The sequence below is a fragment of the Coturnix japonica genome, chromosome 3 (assembly GCF_001577835.2).
Source record: "Coturnix japonica isolate 7356 chromosome 3, Coturnix japonica 2.1, whole genome shotgun sequence".
Taxonomy (NCBI): domain Eukaryota; kingdom Metazoa; phylum Chordata; class Aves; order Galliformes; family Phasianidae; genus Coturnix; species Coturnix japonica.
Genome location: NC_029518.1, coordinates 10654959 through 10682687, shown reverse-complemented (window position 1 = coordinate 10682687; position 27729 = coordinate 10654959). Strand labels below are relative to the sequence as shown.

At 36.3% G+C, this 27729-nt stretch overlaps 1 protein-coding gene across 14 annotated transcripts in view; it reads right to left on the bottom strand.

Annotated features, from left to right (window-relative positions):
* Positions 1-27729, bottom strand: part of CDC42BPA (CDC42 binding protein kinase alpha) — a 141924-nt gene that overhangs the window by 52447 nt on the left and 61748 nt on the right. For 12 of the 14 annotated variants that reach the window (XR_001553791.2, XM_015856960.2, XM_015856962.2 and 9 more), the window contains 10 exons: positions 19289-19382; positions 18485-18685; positions 17663-17911; positions 14766-14845; positions 13647-13813; positions 12901-13023; positions 8433-8566; positions 6680-6922; positions 6321-6431; positions 2349-2596 (listed from right to left, as the gene is read on the bottom strand). Coding sequence is in view for 13 of the 14 variants with exons in the window: in XM_015856960.2 (XP_015712446.1) it covers positions 2349-2596; positions 6321-6431; positions 6680-6922; positions 8433-8566; positions 12901-13023; positions 13647-13813; positions 14766-14845; positions 17663-17911; positions 18485-18685; positions 19289-19382 (1650 nt within the window). In the remaining variant the exon portion in view is untranslated. The remainder of the gene's footprint in view (positions 1-2348; positions 2597-6320; positions 6432-6679; positions 6923-8432; positions 8567-12900; positions 13024-13646; positions 13814-14765; positions 14846-17662; positions 17912-18484; positions 18686-19288; positions 19383-27729) is intronic. The other 2 variants (XM_015856967.2, XM_015856971.2) reach the window with 1 other exon arrangement.

Here is a 27729-nt window from a genome sequence, read left to right as displayed (position 1 = left end):
AAACAAAACAAAACAAAAAATAAACAACAAAACAACACAGCTATCACAAACCACACGCAAGCAATACAAAATACAGCTTTATGGTATCACTTTGTCTCTTCAGCTCTTAGCTGCAGATGCAGAAAGTGTATTAACATTTTATCTTACTGCTTTGTTAAAACAAGGAAATTTGACCTGAAACAAACACCAGCCCTCAGGCTTCTTCAGATCATAAATCTAAAAAAAGCAAACACTATTTTATAGGACTTTATTGCTTTATAAATCCATCATTAATAGACTTAAAACTCCACAAACATGATTTATTCTTCACCCTAAATTTTTTGCAACTTCCTCTGAAATAGTTCATAATAATAATTCTAAAAAATTACTGTAGTGTTGCATTGCTTTATAAAGGCTTCTAACATATACTGAAGTTTACTTTTAGACTACCAAATACACTTCAGTGCTGAACCCACTCCAAACTTATTGTTTAAATAGTCCTAGTTATTACATGAAGACTTCAGGTGCTTCCTTTTCAGCACTTACAGTGAACAACACCTCTCTAGTTCTGTATTGGCAGACTCTTGAAAAGCTTTGTTTGCCTGATTACAAAAGCTAAACACAATGTAGGCAAGGAGAACAAAAAAAAGTAGCGATCTCATGAGAAAAACTACCACATCCTATGAACTGAATGGCAGTTCTGCCATTCTTAAACTTTCCTTCTAAATCCCAGAACTACTACAGATGTCAGTCTGTAGCATACACTGAACAATGAAATTCTGCATTTCTGCAGAGACCCAGTGAAATTCTGCCTATCAGTTTAACAAAACCCAGTTGAAGGTCAAGTCTTCATTAATCCCTCCCTGCTGTGCTTGGACACCTGACTCGATATGATGCTTAAGCCCTTCGCACTAAGGTCTGAATGGTGGATTCTGGATGTGTAACACATTTCTGTTCAATCCTTACAATTCTTCCTTACATCAACATTTGAAATACAGAAATACACGACTGCATCAGCCTTCACTTCAGATTTTGATGCAGCTCATTTTCTCTTTACAGCGAAGCGACACTAGAAGACAAAAGGCTGGCATGAAGGAGATCTGCATCATTAGGCCATTTGTCACTTCACCAGATGAACATCTAGTTACAGGCTCTGCAGCTGTGCATTACAATGGTTCTGATAGAACTCTGGGGAGTTTTTGTACTGGTTGACATTTGAAGGTTCTCATCTCTGAGAACAGTATAATCTGCAGAAAGACATATTAATGACTATTTCTTCAATATTCCCTCCTTTGGAGGTGCTAATGAGCTGACGTCATTAAAAGAGTATCATTCTACCCCCTTTACTGACTACAAGACAACATAGTCTCTTCTGTATTTGTAAGCGATAGGTCAGCAATACCATTAAGTTCTGATACAATGAAAATGCACTACTGATGGCATACTTCACCTCTCAACTTTGAATGAAGCAGCAAACTGTTGCAATAATATGTCCAGCCTACAAATCTGAATAGGCTTTTTGAAAAACGCTTTTATTTTATTTACTGCTTATATTCAAGGGCTGCTACAACTTAACCTTTCAATAGGAATCTCTGCTACATGCTTTTTGTAGTATCCCATCTTAGCACAACAGCAAAAACAAACACCTACTTCAGTATCTATAAAGTCCTCTGACTTTTATGAATGGAAATGATGAACATGTTCAAGCTGTGACTATTAGTATTTTCAACACTACACTATCCAACAGAAAAACTCATTTCTACTGATGAATGCTTCAAGAAACATTCTCAAGGCTAGTTATAAGCTCCACTGCATGGGAGAGAAAAAAGCACTTCTTTGACAAATTACCATACCAAAAGAGATAAAGCAGCTTATGCCTACAGTAGTCTGATGACTGATGTTAACACTGGATATAACCCAGCATGGGTTAGCCCTAGTCCACATTAAGTTCCTGTGCAGGCAGAAATGTAAGCAATAGTTGATCTTTAACACACTTGTTTTGCATCAAAGGATGAAAATACCAGACAAACAAATATATATATATATATATATATATAAAGCTGCAACACAAATATCTGGAGTCAATATATCCTGAGCTGCAATTCTGAAACTCAAGTAACATACCTTGGAACCATCAAACAGTGTCAGAGTTCTGGTCTAAGATTAACTGTTTCATTACAATATTGAAGATTTTGTTGTCGCTGTTGTTTCACTTCTAAAGGTGACTTTACTTTCAGTCACGCCATTAGCTCAGCCAAAATCCATCCTGCCTGCACTCCAATTAAGGAGATCATACTGGGTCAGGAAATACAATAGAAGCCGTAGAAAGATAGTCTCAGCTTTTTTATTTTATTCCACAAAATACTCACTTTTCTCTTCTGGTTTTCTCTAACTTGTCTTTCAAAATCATGATCTCCTTCTTAAGTGCAAGCTGCTGGCTCTCTGCATCCCGTAGCTCCTTCTTCAGACTTTTTATTTCATTAGCATGCATTATTTCACGTTTAGATAGTTCCTCTTCATAGAAAACACTTTTCTTTTCCAGGTCTGCCTTTAATTTAGTGATCTCTTGCTGGTGTTCTATACTGCTTACCCCGGGTGAGCGACCAATCTGTTTTTGCTAAAACAAGAAGCTCCAAGTTAGCACTCAAGAACGCTGAAAACAATGCTTAGCAGCAACTCAATACTCTAAAGTATTAGAAAGTATCCCATTACAGACTTCATATAAAAACATGTGTCTCTCTTAATTTTTCTGAAAATTTGTTAAACATAAATTTGAACTTCTATCATTTTGTGATTTAAATGCAGTAATAGTTTTCAAAATGCAGAAATCATCACCTTAAACACAACATGCCACACTGTGACTGCCCTTAGAGGCAGTCAGAAAGTGACCGCAGCACTGAAAGACTTTTATGTTCCCACTCATCCAGTTCACAGCAACAAAACCAAGAGACTTTCAGGAATGCAGAAGAAGGACAATGACATATAGTCAATATATTACAAAGCACAAATAATTTGTGGAAAAGCTATACAAAGGCTGCCAGAGATTTAACTGAAGGCTAAATTCTAGCCACAGAAACACAATATGGACTGTATCAGTCAGGAAAACCTGACCTATTTTACTTAAACTGACCATTTGCACCACAGCAGATTAACAGGAAAAAAACAAGCTTTAAACTGTATGAGTGCTTCACTTTTCACAGATGTAAAGCTCTCTTGGTGAGATCTGGCATTTCTACAGTCTTTACACATTGCTTAAGGACACGTATACACATTGTATCAATGTGCACTCACTAAACTCAAGTAAGTAAATATAACTTTCATGAGTTTACTTTGCTGATGCATGAACAGATTTCAAGAGCTAAAAGTCACTGAAGAAATTCAGATCATCTGAATTACTATTATGATGAATTTTGTGAGAAAATGGCCTAACACTGTAAAAACCCCTAACTGTGTGAGCCAGATACATGCTGCTACCTCACTGTTTTTTCTAACTTATCCTCATCAAAATGGCCATCTGTTCTGATCAAAGAACAAAATCCTGCAGTTCTGATGCAGAACGGTCTATCAGAGAAAAAAGATGCCATACTAAATGGATGGTTCGGAGACAAAAGGGAAGGAATTTTCTTTCATGCCCAAATAGTCAACTACTGAACTTGCTTTTTACTGCCCAACATGTTAAACTGCCCACACATATATAACCGTAGAGCATGTAAAAATTTTGTTTGCAATACCATGGTCTTAATGGTTTTTCACATTTTATTTCACAGTTTAAAGATCCCTCTGGGACACCTTCCTGTGTGACTTGCTGTTGGACTCAATGACAACCAGAGATCCCTTCCAACCCCTGCAATTCTGTGATAAAACAGGTGTTGCTGTAGAAGTGAGAGATCAGTGGTACTGTACAATGGCTAACAGAACTAGAGTAACAGAAGAAACAAAAAACATGTTTTGAATTGATGTAAGCACAAATTCCAAATAGATGTTTTCATACATGCCTGTTTCAAGTGGACAAGTAATGCAACTGAGACATAATGCATCATTTGGCACGTAGTCAGATGCCATAACTCAGTGCAGGAATTCTCCCCTCTCCCTCCCTCTCTCACAGGCACACACAAACAATAAAGGCACCACACAGCAGCTCTTTCACTGGACACCTGTGTAGCTGACTAAGTGCAAACTGACAGCAGCACTGTCAATAAGACTATATGGCTTGACATGTACATCATGTACTATGATTGCTCTAAGTGCAGTGAAACAGACAAGTTTTGTACTTGCAGAATAAAGAATAATCATTAAATATTGCAATAATATATCAGACGGCATGGAAGAACTTGCTATTTAAGCAATCTGATATTAAACAAGCATACTAGTAAAAATCTTGGAAGGCTTTTGGCTTGGCTTTAATGTGATAATCCTCTGGTATTATGTATTGCTTCAAGATTTGTATCTTCCATTCTGCAGATGGTAATGATAATTTACTATGCTACGAATATGAAGAAACTTAGGATTGTGACACTTATCGCAGTTCTATGGTAGAAATACTTGTCAAATGCAACATATTAAGAAAGATTCTTTTTCGTTTTTTAAACAATTTATATCAATTATCACTTATTTAGATTACTACATTATTCCTACCAATTTAATAATGTGCTATTGCTCAGATAAGAATGAAATCATTTCATTTTCAGTATGCAATCTAAAATTTCAACATACAGAATGAGGTCTAAATCTGCTTGGAATGAACTTACAAATTCAATAAATAATAAGAAAAGCAGACATACAAATTAGCACCAGAACCACCTAGTCCTGAAAACAGACTCTATGTACTTAGCCCTTTTCAGCGCAGAATCAACCTGGGCAAATATGCTTGTTTTGAATTTCGAGCATGCGAACATACTTAAGATAACTAATAACACGATGAAAATATATGTGTTGGTAGAATTTCCTGCATTAAAAAAACTGAGGCTTCTATCTATGCAATCCAAACTTTACCTGCATCACTGAATCTACACCTGATTTGGGCCTCTGAATTGTTAAAGCCAGCAGGTGAGAAGCGCAAAGCCCTGGGATCTGGGCAGAATTTTGGCTAAGGGTATGCCCAAAGCTGGGTCAGTAAGTTTACCAAAGTAAATAGGATGGGTAAGATTTTCTAGCAAATCCATTGAAGTGCCACAAAAATATCAATAAACATGCCCATCAACAAGTGAAGAGCTGAGAGACATCTGTAGATAGCTTTGTATTATATTTGTAGATGGTGTTCATGCATTTGCAGGTATTATTACATTACCATACCTGATGAAAATCAAGCTACAATTTCCCTTTCCTATTCTGATAAACTTGCCTTGTTGTTGTAAATCAGCTTACCATCTTTTCTCAGTAGACCTCCCATAAATTCCTTTCATGTCTAAGAAAGACATACTGATATATAAACTCTTTCCTGGTGGTGAAGATTAATGAAAGCAGAACAAATACATCTTAATTTTCAGACAACAATCTGAATTCACAGCATCAGGAGCTCTAAAAATTCGAATTTCATGATGAATGGATTTCCTTATTTTCATTTAAGGAAGGAAGGCAAATGTGTGATCAAAACAAAACAACCTCCTGTGCAGTGATTTAATGTTGACAAATGTTCCATTGAATTCTATTAATGAAACTATTATTCATGTGATTTAAGACCAGAACGGACCTAATGACATTTTGTACAAAAAATACAGAATTATCCCAGGAACAGCATTTTGCTGTAAATGAACAACAGTCCCAATGCAGAAACAAAAAACCTTCCTCTTCAATTTCTGAGAAAGTCTAATTACTTGAGAGCACTGTATATAATGCTAAAGCACTGAATAAAAACACAGTGAACATTGTTGGCTTATTTAAGTTTCATACGTATGTGTGAGCCATATAATACACTAAAACCTTTTCCTTTACAGTTGATTTCCATTTTGGAGAAACCTACCTTCCTTTCATTTACAACATAGTGCATGAAGCACCTATAAAGAAACCTGCAGAAGTTTTAAGTTTATCTTCAAACACTCAGCCATTCTACACTAAAAAAAAAAAAAGCCTTTAACATTTAAACAGTGTAAGAACTGAAGCAGTTTGGTATAAAGAACATAGAGAAACTCTTCAGTGAGCAGTGAATACAATGGTTTGAAAACTGCAAAGGGTAAATGTTAATTCTTCTGGACAATAATGCAATTCATGCTTGCATCAGTATTCAGCACTGACTGAAGTGTCAAACTGACAATATCTTTTTCTCTTACAACTGAAAGCAATCAAACAGATCCAGTGCTTGTTGCCTCCTAAGTTTACAGGTGTTAATATTAGAACAGACTAACCTTTAGCCCTTCTACTTCGCTTTCCAACTGCTTGGAGTACTGCTCACTCCGCTCTCGCAATTTCCTGTCTTTGGATGCCTCAGCAGCCGCAGCTTCAGCTTGGACTTCCAGCTACAAAAATACAGGCATTTATTAATGGGCAGAGTTCTTACATTTTTTCAAAACCTACTTATGATTTTCAGTTAGAGAGACACAACTTCAGCACTAACCTGGACACTTCAAGTTGTTATAAAACAAAAACGGTACCGTTTGAAATAAGAAAAAAATTAAAAGATTTACAAACAACATTAAATAAAAATACTACATCAGAAAGCCTTACATATAACTACTATTTCATAAATTCTAAACTTACTACTTACTTCTTTTTTAAGTCTCTCTGTTCTGCGTAACTCTTGCCTTAAACTTTCTACTTTTTGCATCACCACTTCCATTTCTTCTTCCTTATCTCGGAGCTGGCGGGCAAGCTTTTGTTTTTGAGAGTGCAAGTCTGTCAGCCGCTCGTTCATCTCTGAGAACTCCTGCATTGCCAATTTCCGCTGGCTGTGTGCATCTTTCAGCTCTTTGGCTTGAGATTTTAATCTGTCACTAGACTCTGCCAGTTCCTACAGTTTAAAGAAAGAATTAAGTAATAAACCTAGAAAGCTGCAAGGCCAATTCTCTGGATGTGCATCTAAAACTTCTCCAAAGTAATGAGAAACTAGATACTCATTTACGTTGATAAATGCATCCACAATACAGACTGTGTGCTCCTATGAATCAGATTTTAATATGGAAGTCAGTTAAACTGCATAAACTTATACAAAGTCTGAATTTGCTCCATTATTATAGGTTCAATACAAGCACTCCTGCTAAAATAAAAAAAAAGCCTTGCTGTCTTAAAAAACTCCATCTGCCCAGTTTTTCCATGACCTACTTAAAAATCAACAAAAACTACTCAACTGATTAATAATGATAATTAAAAAGTGTTTTTGTGTTAGTTGAATGGAAAACTCCTCTATGTGAGGACTCCTGCTTTTGAAGCTTCCGAGAACTGATGTGCACACGTGGCAATTATGATTTTCACACACTGTACCGTAATATAGAATATTACAGAGTGTTTCAGATAACACAAAACACTGTGCTCAACAATAGGAAACAGTCATTACCCTTTCACAAGAACCCACATGAAGAACACTGCCACTCCTATGGCGTAAATCTTTCACAAAAGGTACTTAGATCTGTGCTACTATAGTATGAATGAAGGACCACAGCAGTTTATATGGTTTAATGATGCTCAACCAAAACAGAGTTGAACAAAGAAGCAAGGAAAAGTGTGCCTGACAATAAAAAACAAAGCAGGAGGAAGAAAGAGTATTTGTTCCAGAATGGTCTTTCATAGACAAGATGACAGTGCTCAAGATATTAAGAACCTTATGAGTTAAAAGAAACAGTGATAAATACAGATGGCAGGTCAACATTGAATGTAGACTCTAAAATAAATACGGGGCTAATGCAGATCGTGATGACATAAAGCTTGATGTATTTTGTATCTGATTATATTTTCAATGTGATTCACTCATGAACACAAAGTAGGCACGGTACACACTGAATTAAGAATGAAGAATCAGTGATAGAGAGAAAAAGAAAGTCAGTCTTTGTTACTGTAGTAATTCCAAATCACTTTTCAGATCTTTATGTTTGGGAAATTTTTCTCTCCTCACTTCTTGGAGGGCTTCCATGCCACATCCCTAATAGCAAATTCTCAGCATTTTTTCCCTGCTACACTCTCACTTGTGCTTCAAATTAAATTATTTGTCTGGAATCGTTCTTCATCTTTTAACCACTATAATTATCACCTTAGTCTAACAGCACAAAAGTCTCTTTGCAGCCATTCCAAATTTGGATCATGGTGTAGTTTATTATCTGGAATTAGTCACCCGAGACCACCCAACAATCATACACAAGATGCTTTAAACAGTGTCCTTGTCTTCAAGCAAGTCAGAAAGCAAAGTAGGTCACATTACACATTTATTATCTACTCATTAATTTTATATCTTAAAGTTATTTTAATCAAAATTGAAGCATAAAAATAGTCTTTAGGTTTTAGAATAGTCATTGACAAAACTCTTTTACCTTATTAAGATCTTCCCTCTCTTGCTTCAGCGTTCTAACCTGTTTCTCAAAAGCCTTTATTTGTCTGGAAGCATCGTCCAACTCCCGCCTTGCAGTGCTGGCCTCTTCAAGTTGCTGTTCTAGATGCCCAGAATCTAGAAAAAGCAGCATATTTTAAATATGTTAAGGGTAAAGTTATCCTACAATAGCACTGTCTGGATGCTTTAAATCTCCCTTTGGTATTTATTCCTGTCTCAAACACAAACTAAAATGATTCTTATCTGGTTTCAGAACAGGGAGTAAGTTGTTTCAACTGCTCTATTTTTCTTAGCAGAATAGAACAGAAGGTCACAGATTACTGTAATGCAACACAGAAAATAACAACTTGATCAAACAGACACATAACTCTATTATGCACTTCAATATGACCTAAGCATTTGACTTGTGAGCACTGTGATGTAATATATAATGTTCATTCTACTACACTGTGTCTTAACTGTAAGCAGTCTCTTTTCTCCAGACAAACTCCCTCCAGAAAGAACCAGAAAAAATACTGGGTCACTCAAGAGCTGGCAAATGCTCTCCTGTTGACAGACTTAAAATTAACTTCAGAAAATTTTACTTATTTTTAGTGTGAAAGCCATTTGTATTTATGTGATATGCTTTACTGCTACTATAAATACAAGAAAACTACTGTAGCCACTTTCTTACTGTCAGCTATACTACAAAAATACATTACTAAGGCAGAGATAAGTAACATCATAAATACTCTCAAATTCTCTAACATAAAAAGTTGAAATCCATAAAATACTAGAGAAAACTGAAAATTCTAATTAGTGTTTTCTTTCTAGGATTTCACTCAAAAACAGATATTGAAAGCAAGATATGTGTGAAAGTGGGTTAATTGTAAATTCTACAAAGACTGCAGACATTTTGCCTTTGACTTCAGTTGTAGCGGGAGTTCATACTACACTTTCATCCACAGACCAGTAATTCATCCATACCCTTAACAGGAGCTTTTTACTGCATTTTCACAAATGTTCTCCTAAGAGACTGGCTCTTAGATAAGTCAAATAGAAGAATAAATTTCCATCAGTTGCAATTTCTGAAACAGAAGAATTTTAAAAGGAAAAGAGCACTATTATCTTGTCCTCATACAAATACTCATTACTGTCTTAATTCATTGACTTGTATTCAGAAATGTAAAAAAAGTGCATTTAAATAAGAGATGTAGCTCAGAGCTATAAATTATTAACTGCCACCCTTATGTAGGCTTCTCTGAAGTCACCAGCAAAAGGAAAGTTTATATACGGCCCTGCTGAGCCAAGATAAATCTCTCTTCTGTGCATGACCTACTTTGTTCCATAGCTCTACTTTCTTCCTCTATTGCTGCCCTCTATATATCAGGCAATGTTAAAGATTCCTCAAAGTTTTCTCCTATGTAACAAAAAACCACAACTTTGACCTCAGAAAGTGGAAGCATATGGCTAGTGTCATCTCACACAAATCCATAAAGACAAAAAAATGCTGTGTTTTTCTATGGTTCCCCTTTGTTACAGTCTTGAATTTGACACAGATTCACATTCTTTTTATTACCTTTTCAAATGGCTGTTTGCACCTACAGTTTGAAATAAGGCAGTAAAAAAGATTAAAGCTGGTTGTAACTTTGAATACAACACAGAAATTTTCTGTCTAATCACCCCAGTTTTTGCTAACACTTTAGCTAATGTATGCAAGCACTCGTTTTAGGAAGTTACTGCATTGCACTTGAATGCTCAACAGATAAGCCCAATCTATAAAGTCCAGCTCTGCACCTCAAATCTACCTCCTTAAAGTTCAATAGATGTAGGCTTGGAAGGCCATCCAGAAAGTCTGAAACTAGCTCCACTGAACTTGGTATTCAGACAGGATCATCATCTGGTTTGTGTCTGTCTTCTGTAGTTAGTTTTCATTAGTTTTAATATCTATCTCATAATCAGTTTTAATATCTATCTCATAAAAACAACATCAAAACAACCAACAAACCAACCAACCAAAAAAACCACAAATCCATAAGATCAAGTAAAGTAAAACATTCTTATTTTCCAACTTTGTCGAATTACCTTGTATTAGTAACAACTCAAGGCACAGATGCATGCCTTCTGTTGAATATATTGTCTGGACCAGTGAAGCCATTCAAGCATATACTGGAGAAGTTACAAAGAGACTGGATGGATTAAATGACTCTGCATGTTCTTTATTTGATCGCATTTTTCACTTCCAACCCTAAAATCAAAGGCATGTGTGTTTTGTAGGACCAAATATAAAAATATGTATGTGGTATGAAAGAGATGCTTCATGGATACTTAAGGGGAAATCTTCCCAATATTAACTGCCTTTACCAGATACTGACTTCTTTTATATGTAGAAATGGTTATCAGTTGTCTTCAAGAATGTTTCACACCTTGTCTTGGTTTTTCACTGCCAAAGAAGTGGAATAATACCTGCAAGAATGAACTAATATCTGAGATGCAGCTCAGTAAACCAAGAGCAAAATATAATTCAAGGCTGATACAGCTGCTTTTTTAAGGAGCTGCTCCTCTGCAAAAGCTGAGATTTGATTCAGAACAGAGATTTCCAATGACAAACATTCTTCATCATCTGAGCAGCAAGTACAGGAACTGGAAAGAAGTGTCACAAAAACTTGTGTCCAGACACAGCATGCATATAGGGCCCAGTGTGATCTTCCCTTAAGCTATGTTCACATTCAAACGTAATACATAAGGCACAATGAAAAACTGTCAGAGAACATGCCAGAGAAGCTGTCCAGTTACACAGGATGCTTTCAGACAACATGATTTTAGCAATATATAATCTATGCACTTCCGTCTGCAGTTCATACTGTGCTTCTGCTCTGCAACACAGCAGCAGAGAATAAACACACCAAGTAATATTCGGAAGTTAAATTCAAGTTCTTCTTTCCATGTGTGGCCCTGCTGGCATTCCTGACCCTTTCAGAAAGTTTTTTCACAAGAACAAACCAAGTCAATTTTTTCCTTGAGCCTTTCTCATTGGGTTTTCCCTTGCCACAGGTAACTGTGAGCATATAAGTAGAGATTAATTAACCACCAGTTGTGTCTGATTTTTCCCACAAAAAGTCCAGACATTTTCCTATCTACGTTTGCAAGAGAAATCAGATTTGTCAAAATAACAAAAACATGTTTCAGAAAATAAACCTAATTTCCAAGAACATGATCAAAATTTCAAAGCAAAATCCAGCAAAAAAGGAGATAATGAAAAAAAAATCTTAAAAAAATAAGAAAAGCTCATTCATCAGGTTGTTCTGGTTTGGGCTCAGATATAGTTAATTTTCTTCCCAGTAGCTGGCATGGTGCTGTGTTTTGAATTTAGGATGAGAATAATGTTGATAACACACAGATGTTTTAGTTGTTGCTGAGCAGTGCTTACACTAAGTCAAGGACTTTTCAGCTTCTTGTGCTGCCCTGCCAGAAAGGTGGCTACAGGAGCAAACTAAGCTGGAATGGGACAGAACTGGGATAGCTGACCCAAACGGGCCAAAGGAACGTCCCATACCATACAGTGTCATGCAGAACAACTAAAGTAGGGCAGCTGTCCAGGGCGTAGCTGCTGCTGGTGTCTGGCACAGTGATCAGCCGGTGGTGAGCAACTGTATTGTGCATCACTTGCTTACCTTATTCTTGTTACTGTTTTGTTGTTGTTGATCTCTCTCTCTTTTTTTTTTTTCCCCCCTCTTTCCTTCTTTCTTATTAAACTGTCCTTATCTCAACCCAGGAGTTATTACACTTGCCTTTTCAAGTTTCGGGTCCCTCCCATTGCAGGGGTGGGGAGTGAGCAAACAGCTGTGTGGTGTGTAGCTGTCTGCCAGGTTAAACCACAACACAAGCATTTTGCAGACAAACTGCAAAAAAAAACACTACTAGACTAACATCTTCACTTCTCATGTTTACCTCCATAATCAAGAATCAACACCTTCCTCACCTCCAGGAACCACCTCACCTTTTGCATAAAAAGCAAGAAATACTGAAGGATGTTACACTGACTGTGACTTGTAGAACAACAACAATGACTTTTGATAGTGCAAAAAATAAACAAGCAAGTGCTCCATCTGCTCTTGTAATACATTGCTGAAAGGAAAAAAACAAGGTAATACAAAGGAAAATTCTCAGGTAGCACCTGATCACATCCCTGTAAACTAGCAATACTACACTTTGAACCCTACTGAACTTCACCATTAATAATAACAGCAGAAGACACTTAAACTTCCTTTCCCTCTTGTAATGAGAATTACTGAAGTACTGAGTATTAAGCTGAATTTGAAGAAAATGTTGCACTAGAAGTGAAGGGTATAATGAGAAGTAAAAATACATCAGGAAACACTTTTAAAAAGGAAAACAAAACAAGTATTATCTTAGAGGGAAAAAAGTCACAATTGTTGCTTACTGTTACCAGTTTGATATTAATAACTTACCTGTTACCTGTTTCTTCAACTTTTCAATTTCTTCTTTTAAGCTTTTAATTTCTAAATCTTTGCTTGCTGCAATTGGGCCATCCACTGTTGAATACTGAAGAGCCTGAACTGTCTGAGTGGACTCTAGAAAGAGAGGCAAGAGAAAGGGACAGAGGTGGTCAGGAGGATGTTACTGAGCAATGAAGACATAGCAAAAAATCCTCCGCTGCAGCATGTTAAATGTATGCTTTTAAGGCCCTATCCCAGATGTTAACACCTAACTCATAGATACAAAAGCTTAAAATAAAAATTATTATGAACACTTAAAAAAAAAACCAAAACACACTTGCAAATAAAAAATGGCTTTTACTTTGCCAAACAACAGAGCAATATATGTCTGAAAGAATTTAAGCATTTCTGTCTTAAGACCTTTCCCTGTTCCAAGAAAGACCAAGTCTTACTCCTGTAAAAAACTATACATATCTACATATTAGGATTCTACAGCTAAGTGCCAATTTTACAGCATTTATTAGGTGGACAAATTAAGTTCTTTTAGACATAGTGCAGAGTCAGCATGTTTTAAGGAATTGAATTCATGGGATATTTCAGGCATAAAGGCTATCAAAAGCCTTTAATAAAGAGATGTTTCTTCTTCTACAGGGCATTCCAGGAGGTTTTTTCCTTCTTTTATTTTTTTCCCCACAGGATAAAAGCACAGAATTGATGACTAATTAGGTCAGAAGAGTGACTGAAGTATCTTTTTATACCTTGCAGTTTTCTACTAAGTTCAAGCTTTTCCTGCTCTAGACGTCTTATTCTCCTCTCATAAGCTTCTGTTGCTAAACTGTCCTCCAAAGTTCTTTGAATGTTGGCATCAAGATCCATGGATGGTGGTCCAGCTGTCAGTCTTAGACAGCTGCGGTCCGAAAGCACACTGGGAAAAAAAGTTCAACAGTATTCAATTTTATAACAGGTCAGCTTTAAAATTAAACACAAACAACAACAACAAAACAAAGCCAGTGAGTTTGTTTAAATTGTGAATAATATGCAAATTCTTGTAAGATGTATTTATACAATAACAATTGGTTAATATTAGTAGAAATTCATTTTTACCTAAAAAGTGACCTTCTAGGTAGTTTATAAGATTACAGAAATGGCTTATTTTAAAATAATTCATTTAGTTCTCCAAACATTTTAAATTTAATAACTACAAGAAACAAGGTGAAATTTCCATGTGAAAACCAGGGCATCTATACATCAAAAATACTGTGAAACCCTGGTTCTGCATATACTCATCTACACTTGCTACTTATGTAAAAAATCCTTTTGATGTTTGCGGGTGATCTCACATTACCAGCATCAAGCACATGTGTTTGCAGAAGCATGGCTGGATTTTCAATAGCTGTAATCATTATTTATTTATTTTCATAAATGTTCATGAAAGAGTAATGGACTTTCCTGCTACTGTTTAATTTAGCAGCACAGATGAACATAAATGCTACATAAATACCAAGTATTGTTTCCATTCAGAGAGACAAGAGTGTTAAACGACTAGAAATAAAACACGTTTTAAATTCTTTTAAGCCAAGTTCCCTCAAGATCCATACATTTTATTTTATCTTTGTCGTATTCTTCTGTGGTCAACTTCTTACACTGTCTGAAAAACACCACTCTCCACAGAACTCCTCTGTGCACAGTTGATGTTTATACTGATGTAAATTTTACCTGCAGAGACTTCATTCTTTTTGGACAAGCTGCATTTTAGCTTATACTCTGTTAATCTCCTCAACAGGTCACAGTATTTAGTTATCTGTTTGCAGTGGGTATCAGAGAGAAACAGGAAATTATGTAGCTGTCCTACAGATAATTTCAGAACTCTTACTTACCAGCTACTTGTATATGTGAAACCTACAAATGGTAAATGATGGCCAGAAAACGCAGTGTGTGAAGGTGGAGGCATCGTCTCCTATAAAAATAATAATTGAGAGAGTAATAATCCACTGGACTATTAAAATAAATGTTGAGTTTCATCATGTGTGAAGTGCTAGTAACAATATCATATTAACTCAGTTGTACCTACAGCTCAAATATGAAATACACCACCTAAGTCTATCTATAATAGCATGTAATATGTAATGTATATATTTCATGCAGGTTAGCTCAAAAATGTTTTTCTAATTAAACGGGCTATGACTGGAGAAAAGCAGGATACAACAGTTTTTAAAAGGCAACTCATTCCTTCCTTTTTCCAACAAGCTCTCAGCACACAGCATATCTTTTATTCCCTCTGTCACATCTCTCTGCTCTTCTGTCAGCAGTGCTTCCTACCAGTAGATTTACCAACCTCTTTTCAGTGTAATCTTTCTATATATTTGGATAGAACAATAGTCATTTACAAGAAAAAAGTAGTATGACAAAGTTTTGTAACCCCATTAGTGTTTTGAACATTGCTATCAGCAGTGCTCCTTCAACCAGACAAAAAACTAAAAACCAAGATAATCTCTGAGTTTTCTCCTAGAGCTAAAATGCCTCAGTTGCTGTATTTCTGGAACCATTAAGAGTTCTAAAATTCTTAAGTATACTGTTGGAATTTTACTGTTTAAACCCAAAATGCATGGTTTATATTGTTACACGAGATGCGGCCTCACAGTCTGTCTTGCATAACACCTGCTTACATACTGGTCATCAAAAGAAACCTAATATGAAGAAGCTTATTGCACTGGAAGTGCTAAAAGGTTTGAAGTATAAGAAAATGTAATGTAATGACTTTTACAATATAAAATACAAACAATAAAGAAAGCAACTAGTTGTGCATGTTGTAATATAAAATTCAGCAGGACAGCAGGGAGCAAAAATGCATTCAAAAGAAATCCAAATCTACTTTTTTGGTGGTGGCATCAGCTACATTACATCATAACTTTGACCTTTAAGTAAAAAAAAGACCTTCATACTAATAAAAGAGTTATCAGAATAAAAAATAAACTGGTGAGATGGTGAGACCAGCAAAATACATCAAGACTGTTGGGCGTTTTGGAAACTAGAGACAAAACTGAAATATAAAGCCTCATCTTTCCACTAAATAATAAAACAAAAATATAAATTGCTACACTCTGCACCTTGGAAAAAGTAAAATTCTTTACTTTTCCTTTGTATTTTGTTTTTATTTCTCATAGATGTGAAGTCTCAAAAGCTTCTACGTGAAGAAATTAAAAAAGATTAAATGCATTATTGTAGTCTATATGACAGCCTTCAGTTATCACACAGGCATCCATATGAATTATATTGGTTCTAAATACCATGTCTACTGATAGTGATGCAGGAATTTGAAAATAATTTGTTTCTTTGCTGATTTTGGAGAATATTGTTTAAAAAATACAAACTTCCTGCCACTTATGTGAATTCAAGTGTGTTACTATACTGACAACAATATAACTGAATCCAAGTCTGTCAAGCCAATGTCAGTAAACATACTAAATCAAACAGTGAAAAGCTAAAAATCAACATGACTCAGGCTGCCTGAACAACACTGTTTTATCCTCTTGAATGCATGTGCACTTTTAACATACAATCATTATTATGCAGATAAATTTTCCATGCAACCACTGCCTCTTTCCAAGCCCAGGTAGAAAAACTACAATCTTAGCTTTCCAGAGCTGCCTTTTAGAATCAGTACCGAGCATTCCTAATTTGCTCTATGTCAAACCTTCCTATGAATTACAAAATAATAATTCTCATGTGCTTTTCTATGATGCTCACATCTGTAGTATAGAATATATGAATACAACATACAGTAGGTGAATATAAGGCAGTGTACACGTAGGTGAAACCTCCTCAGAGAAGATGTGTATGAAAGATGGATGGGAAAACATTTCAAAGCCACACATAAAGAATCTGAGGTGAAGACACACTAAATATAATATCCTCTAGCTGAAGCAATAACATAATATATCCTCTACCATGCAATGCCTTAAGCTATTTTCCTCTGAGGTTTTGAGGTACAAAGTGTCAAAAGAAATGGTAAAAATATAACCTTCTTAAATAAAAACAAAACAAAGCCCAACCTCATATGCAAACAACAGATTTCTGCATCCTTCAATATGTTAAAATGCATTTCCAGAGAGAACAGAAGGCTTTCCTCAGATACAATCCCTACCATCTGGCAAAGGTCCTTTTTAAAGGCATACAAACACTAGGACTGTTAATAGTCATTTTTTTAACAAAGGTAAAACTTTATTTCTCAATAAGATTGCTCCTGACAATAACGGCTGTTACTCTTTTCCTCAAGTTTCCTAAGCTCAGCCTAAGTCAGAAAACAACCTTGAAAAATTTTAGTCAGTATGAATTGAAATGAAATTGAATTGAAATGAAATCTGGCAGGGATATGGGCAGTTACAAATAGAGTGCTACAATAAAATGTGTTATACAAATAAAATATAAATATCAGCAATGCTCTTCTAGAAATTGTACCCTGTAGATGTGAATATATACGTAAAATATGTTCTTTATGAAACCTGGACACAAAAAAATGTCACTGCAAATAACAGATGTATACATTAGAAGTAAGGTTACTTCACAATTATTAACTGACATTATCCCTACAGATACATACTTGAAGCATCAGCTTCCAAATTATGTATGTACATGTTATACAGGATCTTCATTGCTGCATTCGATGTTCTTTGTGCAGAACATAATAAACACACACAAAAAAGACTTCCATTTACGTATATTTTTGAAGTATACTACAAAAACAGATGTATCAAAACATTAATTCTGTACTTACAGAGTTTTTTAAGCAATCATCATCAACATCAAAGTTTGATGTATCAGTGGGGCTGCTGACTTCTGGGATGTAAGGTGCATCACAGTTTCTAATGTTGTCCCAGTCTATTCCAGCAAAAAATGGATGGTTCTTAAAGTCTTCTATCCCATTCTGCCCAAGTCGATGCTCTCTGCTACAAATTAGCCTTCGGATGAGGTCCTTTGCACTTTCAGAGACATCTGTCACTTGAGCAGGAAACTGGAACCTCTCCTTAAAGATTAAAATAACAGAAAATAATTTATTGCCAAGTAGAAGTTGGAAAAAAACCCTCCCAGGTGATAATTATTAAGTATGAAAATAAACGTGCAAATACTCAAGTTATTAAAAATACACAGTAAGGTTTCTAGGAAAGACTTTCCCCAAAGGATAGAAACTATTGAGATCTTTTGGTATTCTGGTTTTTCTTGTTTATTTGAATTGCTCTTAAATTGTTGGATTCTGCAGCTGCCTCCAGGTGGAAGAACATTTAAGAATCTGCTACATAAGCCAACCAATGTATCCAACAGAGAAAAACAGCGCTCAAGGAGTGAGGCAACGTAGCCAAGACTTCCTCCAGTGAGTGAACTAACAGCCATTTTGCTCAATCCTGATTTTTAATTTTGAACTGCTTTATCCCAAAGCAAATTCATCTGCAAACCATAACCATGAACTCTTTATATGGAAACATTTTATGTCCTACGTTAATGAACATCAACACAATTATTACATTAAAAAGAAATATGCCTCCATGTTACCTTACTGCTTACAAAAATTAGCTTAGAGAGAAAGAGAAAATGCACTAACTTTGTGGTTCATTATTTTCCCATAGGTCTCCACCAAGGACTCAGCATAGAAGGGTGTTTCTCCATAAAGCATTTCATACATGCAAACGCCTAGAGACCACCAGTCACACTCAGGCCCATACTTTCCTTTTCCATCTTCCATGGCCTGCAAAATTTCTGGAGAGATATAGTCTGGGGTCCCAACAGCTACTGAAGATTGAACCTGTAGAAATTACATTAAAGCATTCAAGACACTTCATTAAAAAGCATCCTGAGGATACATTATTGAAAAACTCATATGTATCTAATAACAGAAAAGGAACAAAATGCCAATGCTTATGCTAGAGTTATTAGCCATTAATTACATTTTAAGTAAACACATAAATTAAATCTCTTTAACACTCTGGGGCATTACATTCTATTCACACCTTCTAGATACCACGCAAGTTTAAATATGTTACTGAAACATTACACTAATATGAAAACGGTATCTTGCCCTGCTTATACAAAATATTCCATTTCCAGTAAAAAGTTAGAGCTTAGAGCTCAAAGCTGTTCATTCATCATCAACAAACACCTACTCAGTACTGATAGTGCAGCATCCCTTTATTAATGAATTGACTACACAGATCTCAAAAGCTTTTAAAATACAGTAAATCCAAACAACACACAGTCAAATCTTTAGCTGAGGTTAGCTGCAAACCGATACCACTATAATTCTATTTGATTTACAATAAAGCACCCTTTCTCTTTATTAACACGTTTTTTTTTGTGGCTAGCAAAGGACTGAGCAAAATGTGTTTAGGAATATATCACTCTAATTTACCGTTCCATCTTCCATCAATTTCAGACAAGAACCAAAATCTGCTAATCGAATATGGCCATTCATATCCATCAAGATGTTGTCTGGTTTAATATCCCTGCAAACAAACAAACAAAGAAAAACAACCACATTTCAAAATTAGTAAAATAATCTACTGCATAATATGTAGCCTAATCATTAACACTCATCACTGAAAAATGTTTAAAAAAATCAGCAGATGATACACAGTCACATTGTGTAACAGAATTGCACCAAGAGTGTTTCATGACAGGACTAGTAGATTAAATCAAATAATGTATGTTAACTGCAGTAAGAGCTGTGCAGTCCAAATCCTCTCATCTTCCGCAGGTAGACAAAGCTCATACAGGTTCCTCTACACAGCTGACTTGGGGAAAGCATGTTCTCTAACTTACCAGAGTGGGTTTTATTTTCAACTCACAAAGTAACTTCTAACGTTGAAATTCTTGTTTTCTCTAAGGTACCAGGTTACAGTTCTAAATATCCAACAAATTATTACATTTACCCTTATCTAATATATTCAAAGGTCTAATAAAATAAATAAATAAGCACATACTTATCTAATATATTCAAAGTCGATGCTCAGCTGAACATGAGCTGACAGTGTGCCCAGATGGCCAAGAAGGCCATTTCATTGAATGGTTGCTTTGGAAAAGACCTTAAATATCACCCAACTCCACTCCTGGCCCTGGTGACTTCACCAGCTCAGGCTGCCCAGGGCCCACCCAACCTGCCCTTGGGCACCTTCAGGGATGGGGCACCCTCAGCTCTGGGCAGCCATGCCAGGGCCTCATTGCTCTCTGAGTAAAGAATTTCCCTCCCCAGCTTTCCCATTCTGAACTTTCTGACTTATGCTTACTCCATATCAATTAAACCAGGAGTTTCCTAACAGGTTTCTACTCCAATAAATATTTTCACATATATTTCCATATGCAATAATTCCCGTCTTGCATCTGGCACTAAACTTAGATCCTGATTCACTCACAACTTAAAAAAGCTGTTTCACAAAGGTAGAGCCTTTACAAAGGCTGTTACTACACCTCACTTTTTTCTTTTTTTTTTTCCTGTCTCTTCAAAGCAATATTTTTATTATAACTAAAATCTGATTTGAGCACCTGACCGCCCATGGTTCACATGCAGTTGGGTGAGGAGGTGTGGCTCTGTTTAGGTCTGAAGCTGCAACCCTTCCATTCTTCATGCCCTCTGCTGCCCTACACACCAGAACTGACAGCATGAAGAAGATGCAGAGAAGTGTCAAACAGAGCTGGAACATGCCAGCATGCCCCAGGTCACAAGCAATGTGCAACCCTGCAGCACTCTTGATTCAGTACCTAATCTAACTTCAGCTTAAAATACTTGGTAAAAACATGCATCAAGTTCCATTTGGAAGATGGACCTTGTTCAAGCTAAACAAAAACAGGAGTAATTTATCCATGCTCTTACTTTTAATATATTCCTGAGAGAAATAATAACAGTAATTATTAAAATAAAACCAAAATGTCTCTCCCCTACCACAACTCCCAAAGTAGCAAAAAACACAAGAAAAAGCTCAATCTATTGTCTGCACTGTGCAAAAACAAAACTGCAAACACTGGAAGCACTCAGAGGAGCCAGTACTTCTTGCACAGCCACATTTGTAAGGCTCAGCAATAACTTTAACAGGAGTAATTTTTACAGTTATGAAAAACGGCCAACTTAATTCATACAAATTCTTTTCAGCACTTACAACAAAAGGTACAGGTTTTGAACAACCGCTCTGAATTCAGCTGAACTACATTACTAAAATACAGTTTGAAAGACAAGAATTGCTGGTACCTGCAGAGCAGAGTGGGCTATAAGAAAAGGGAAAGTTAGGAAAATTAGCAGCTCCAGCAGGGAACGAGAAAGGGGAGTAATTATTGCCAGTGTAACAGAAGAGTTAAAAGGAGGTAATTATGGGAGAAAACAATGTCATAAACCCTGCATCTCCACTAAGCCTGCAGTTGTTAGATGCCATTATAGTTGTGTAACGGAATCTGTTCCAGAATTAATCTGTAACTACGCTTTACTTGTAATGTTTTTGTTTTGAAGATACTTGGTACCATTCCTTTGGTCGGAAGTCATTCTATTCAAAACTGAGGACAGTCTTCTCTGTGTTCTTTGCCATATCCCAGCTTCCTTACAGTGGAATTCTGCTTCCATTTCAGCTGTAATTCTATTCCTCGCACACTCTGTGTCCTAAATACGTCTTAGTATTTGAGATGCCCTGTCCTCTACTTCCAGTCAAACCCAAATCACCTCCACTCCAATTCCACTAGTCCACTGTCAGTTTCCTCACTCCTTAGTCCTAGTCTCCCTTACACACATCAGCTTTCTTTCTCCCATTACAGATCACAGCAGTCAGTATTTCACATGGTCACCTCACAGATTCCCTTTCCATTCCCCTTGGCTTCTTATTCCTTTAATCCTTACTTCCTCTTTCCTCACCATCTTCTTGTTCTGGTACACAGGAACCTTCCTTGGCACTGAAAGGAAGAGCACTATTCATTCTTACCAAGCAAACCTGCAGCAGAAAAAAACGCCTACAATTACAGGACCCAAAATTACACACATTTATTTTGGACTCATAATAACTACTATGGTATGAGAAAAGTTATAACCTTATGGACTGTGAGGATGCACAGCAGGAAAGAGAAGAATGAAAATTTATCAATGACTCAAGGAAGCTTCTCTCTTGAATTTCAATAGTATCTCAGAGCAGAAGAATTTCTTCAAACACTTACAGGAATTATATTTTATCCCCACTAGTAATCTACTCAGGAAAAGCAATATATGCTTCCCCATCTTGATCCCGGAAAGAGATGATGCTGCTTCAGATAGATATTCAGGATGCAAAATTCCAGAACAAGCACCTAAAATTTGGCAAAATTATATGTTTTGATATAATATGGCTTAGTGAATAGACCACTACACCGAATCTCAACAGCTAAAGAGTTTTTTTGTTTTGTTTTGTTTTGTTTTTTAAGCTGCTTTGACCTTGATTATGAGGGAAATCAGCAGTGTACAGCAGCTTGGACAAACTGATGCCATTTGTATATTATGCTGAATTTTTTTTGGACTTTTTATTTGCTTCTGTTCAGCTGACAAACGCTATAGGAACAACCAGTTTGTGTGATGCTGGCAACTTCACTTGTACAGAAAACAGAAGGGTGGGAGCTTCTGACAAAAACAAAGCAAATCTTTAAAGAATCATTCCTCAAACTTCATAATAGTTCCTGGTTTAATATAAGCTTTTCATTCTTCAGATGGTCTTGTTTATCCAGATGACTTCATTAAATTCCCTTTTAAATCAGTTTACTTTCTTAAGCCATAATTAAAACCCAAATATTTTACATAGGAACTGTGTTAATATAAACAAATTCTAAAATGAGACTATAGTAGACATTTGGATTAGTGACATTAATTTTGCTTTCTCTGTTAATAAGGGTAGAATTTCTTTTGTTCAGTAAGACCCGTGACAAAGTACTCCCTCCAAGGCTTCCTAGCAAGGTGATGGGCTCCTCATGCCTGTTAGTACCCAAGAAGCAATGGGAGAATGCCCTGAATAAAATGCTTTAGCTTTTGGCTAGGCCTAAGGGGGGTCAGGAAGTTGGAACAGATCTTTGAAGGACACTACCAAGTGATCCATTCTATTCTAATTTTGTTTCATGAGCAATCTTACAGATAGAGAAGTACAGATAAGAGAAAGGAAATTATTCAAAAAATAATATTTAATGCAAAAAAAAAATTGTGACAGTAATTAAGAAGCAATTATGTCAGCAAATAGTGAAGATTATGCTAATGGAAAATGTCACAGGCCCACACATTTGATATTATGGGATAAAAACTTTTCTTGCATTGAAGAACTTAGAATCAGTAGGAATCAATCTTCTCACTAACTGTACACTAATGGTGCAGAATGTACTTGGTTTGTGTTACTCATTTGCAGCTTATTTACCTCTTATTTCCAAAACAAAAATAAACAGGAAAATGTGAGTCCTCCTCTTTAATACAAACAAAAGGCAGCCAGATGGGGCAAGAGAACAGGGCATGTCCTCCCAGGACTAAAGACTTCAGATGCTAAAGGACTGTTCACACAAACACAGATGAGCTCTTAAAAAGGTGCTAGAACTGAAATGACAAAAAAGGTCTACATGAGTTTCTACAATCAACAACTGCAGAGTCAGCTAAGCCTGAAGAAAGAAATGGACCTGTCTGAAATGGAAGGAGTAATTTGATTGCAGAGCTACTAGTTTCTCTTAGGACACTGGCTAAGAAAGTGATAATCTGGAGAACAATTCTTTATTTCTAATGTTGACATTAGAAAAATACAGTCATGAATTCACTCTTTTAAAGCGATCACACACTCCAACATGTAATGCTGAGAGCGATGCAAAACGAATAGTTTAAATTACTGTCAGATGAACAGGATTTTTTTCCATGTTACCAATGAAAACCAAAGGACAGCAGATGAAAAAAAAAATAGATTCAGGTGTAACTGCTGGTACAGAAGGGCCAGGCAAGATATTACTAATGGAGAATAACACAGTAAATTATATGTTTATTATGCATGCAAGAGAATTCTCCCACAGCATAAACCAAAATTTAAAAGCAAACATCAGTGGTTATTATTATCCATTCTTTAAGGGGAAATATTACTCCCTGCCAAGTTACCTCCTCAAAAAGAGAAAAAAAAAACACATCAAGATTTTACTGTCAAAATGCCTGGACTTCTTATCCAAAATTCCTTCAAAACTCAGGGTTATTCTTAGCTAGGACAGGTTTTGCAAGCAGTTTATTTCAATCTCTTCTGTTATTTCAGACGGGCTTTCATTCCACACTCCTTCTCACACAGAAATGCTACAACCATGATCTCAAAAAAGAATTAAGACATTTGTTTTTGGCAGCATCAAAACAAAGTTGAAAATCTGGTGCCTGTGAAATTTGTATTAAGGTATTCATCAATGCAATGCCTGCTTTAGGTATGCAGAGTGAAACAAGTGGTCACCTTCTATCAAGAATGCTAGTTGGTTGATTCACTTTTTCAGTCCCATCTACAGCCATTGATTCCTAGGAGCTTATTTCTGTTTTCCATTACAGTGAGCCAGGCAATATCAAAGTTGCCATATTCAGACAACTATACTTTACCTACGTTCTAGTGAGCAAAACTAGAAGTACGCTCCATCTGGCAGAAAGACCAATGTGCACTGAGCCAAATTACATTCAGACAGTTGGCAGTTATTCTTTAGTAATCCCAATAAGATAGGCTGCACAAGAGAACACCCTCAAAATATGGAATGTGTTGCACTTCATTAACTGCTCCTCTTATCAAGACTCTACCGCATGTTATCCTAAACAAACACGTCTTCACATTGGGTGGAATCCAGAAAGTGTCTATTTTCTATTGATTTCAAAATCATTTGAAGAGCTTTGATTACGACCTTATAATTTGCATCGCACCCAAACAGTTGCATCACGTTTGTATACTAAACAAAACCTGCTTCACGTGAAGCTGACAAACTGAAGCTTCAAAAAGAAAATGATGCAGCGGCCATGCACAGAGCCTTGAAGTCTACAGGAACAGTCAAACACTTTAGGATGTATGTCTTGATAAGCAAAGAAATCACATGAAAAAAAAAATGATATAAACAATAATATTTCAAACTTGCATTGCTTGCAGTGAGATGGCTCTGGGTTTTTCCTTTAAACAGTATATTAATGCTGTAAAACTCATTTGCTTTCTCATAAAGTCTTGCTAATAAATCATTTTGTATGTATTGTTCCAGGAACATCCAGTAATTCACCTCTTTCAAAACAATCTCACTAATCTCAGCAGCAGGAGATTCATCTAAATCTCATTAAAGCCAGTGGACAGACTCCCATCAATTACTAGGACAGCTCAACAAAACCAGGATGATAGAAGTTCAGATCTGGTATACAATCATACTTACTTATCGGTGTGTGTAATTTCGTATTCATACCACTACACACCCTAAGCAAGACTTAGTCACACTCCAAGACTAAATGAAACACAATCTAGAACTCAAGGTTTCAAGTACTAGACAGCAAGTGCACTACCTAAAACTCTCACTGACAACACACGTACATAAATTCTATCAGCAAGCTTACTTCAGCATTGAAGTGTTCATTGCTTCACCATCTCTCAGACATAATTAGAAACTGAGCTTGATGTTATTTAGTTTCAGACTGCACTTACTGAGAAAGCATATTCTTCAGTCCTTAAACCAGATTGTCAGAAACTACCTCATTCTTAGTGGATGCAGAAGCTACTAATTTCCTCTTTAAGCATGGAGAATTTACATTACATTCTTAATGCACAGAATGCAAAGATTGAAAGCACTGAGCGTGGGCAACACAAGTAGTAAAGAATTTAAATTCCAATGAAAGATCTTTAAGTTAGACAGGAAAAAGCACTTTCCTAACAATGACAGCAGTGCACTGCAACAAATTGCTTTGGGAAGTTTCATCATCTCCATCACTGTGTTTTTTTAAGAACCAGTTAGACAAATATCTTTCAAGAATAGTTTCACTCTAATTTCATCTCTCCTTGCTGCAGTGGAGAAGTATCAACCTCTTCAAGCGCTTTCCCTTTTCTCTATGGTTCTACATTGATCTAATTTCTGCCACTCAGACAAGTCATCTGGGCACATTGCAGTTCTAGCATTTTGTATCCAATATATGTGATGTATTTTCAAATGCTAAGAAGGGAAATAAAGACAAACAACAAGGAATGTGTACATCGGCCAACACATACCCATCTTCAGTTTGTTCAGGCTCTGATACTCATTCCTGAGCACTTGAACTGACTGGAGTTACAGACTTATAAATAAATGCTCTACCACATAACACTACAATGTCACAGTACATTTTTACTTAGGAAAACTATTTCCTTGTGACCCTTGTGTATATGGATTGGCTTCAAATAATGGCCATCTCAACTATAATAACAGTCCAAAAATAAGGACAGTTATTTTTAGAAACTGCCTACATTCACTTGTTTTGCTAATTCTCAAAAAATAAATGACTTGAAAAATTCCTTTTGATAAGTATTCGGCAGCTCCATACTCCTTGTAGCTACTGCTTTTCATCTGAATTGCTAATCAACTGTCAGAACCAGACAGACAGGGAGAAAATTCTCACATTCAGGCTAAATACCATCATTCTGTTAAGAATTAATTTGGATGGCATATCAAGGTAAAGTCTCTTGCATGCCTAACCATTATCTCCATTGTCTTGTCAATTTTACAGACTGAAACCAGAAAGAGAGTGTGACATTTTAGAAACATTTTAAACATAGTACATTACAACGCTGATTTACAGATGTTATTTTAGACACCTATGAAATGAAAATATAAGTTGCCTACATTTCCTTATGGCAGACAATTAAAGGCCTAGAAACTCAAGTAATCAATGCATTCCGGAACTGATAACATTTCAGATTAAAAAAAAAAAGTCAGTATCAGTAACCTGAACATTTTTGTTCTGGAAATTCTAGTTCATAAAACTCTAAACTTTGCAAAGATATGACAGGTAAACAGGCAAAACTGCCTTCATCATGTCTTGACATTTAATAGCAGGCAGGTTTATGAAATTGGCTCAAATGTAAGATTTCCTTTTCCTCTTCTGAAGCCTGACAAAACAGAAAAGCTTCTCTTACCCCAAAACACACAGCAATCAAGGTTAGTCTTGGACATTACTGACACTGAAGAATAACAAATGCTGGACTGCCCTCAAACCATTGCAAAACAAGCTGCCATCTACACTGCTGATCCTTCCCCTCTGTTTTCTCTGTGTAAGAATCCATGCTTTTATATAAGACTATTCTAATAAGCATGACTTCAGAACACAAGCCAGCAGCTGCAGCAGGGCACAGAGTACAAGTCTTCTTGTGTCTCAGAACTACGGTAATCACAAGATCTATGACTCTGTTGCCTTAAAACAGTCTTTCTTTCACATCGCAGTTTCAGGAGGAGTTGACACTTGGTACTAAACACTATTAACAGATTAGCTACCACTTTTATTCTGTTGAAACCGACCATCATTATATGATTTCTCTCCAACATCAGCAGTGCCAGCTATGGTAGCAGTATCCCCTAGTACCTTTTGCTTTTCTTATCCGAGGACTGCCTTAAACCTGGCTCAAGATTTAGTCATATTGAAATTCACTGCATCACAGTTCACCCCCATTTTTAAAAAAGGAAGACCTGGGGAACTCTAGGCCAATGATCCTCACCTTAGTGCCTGGAAAGATCACAGAGCAGATCCCCCTGGAAGCTAAGCTAAGGCACATGAAGAATGAGCAGGAGTTACAAGGCAGATTACGCCTGACCAACCTGATGCCCTTCAATGATGTTCTGACAGCACTGGTGGGCAAAAAGAAGGCAACT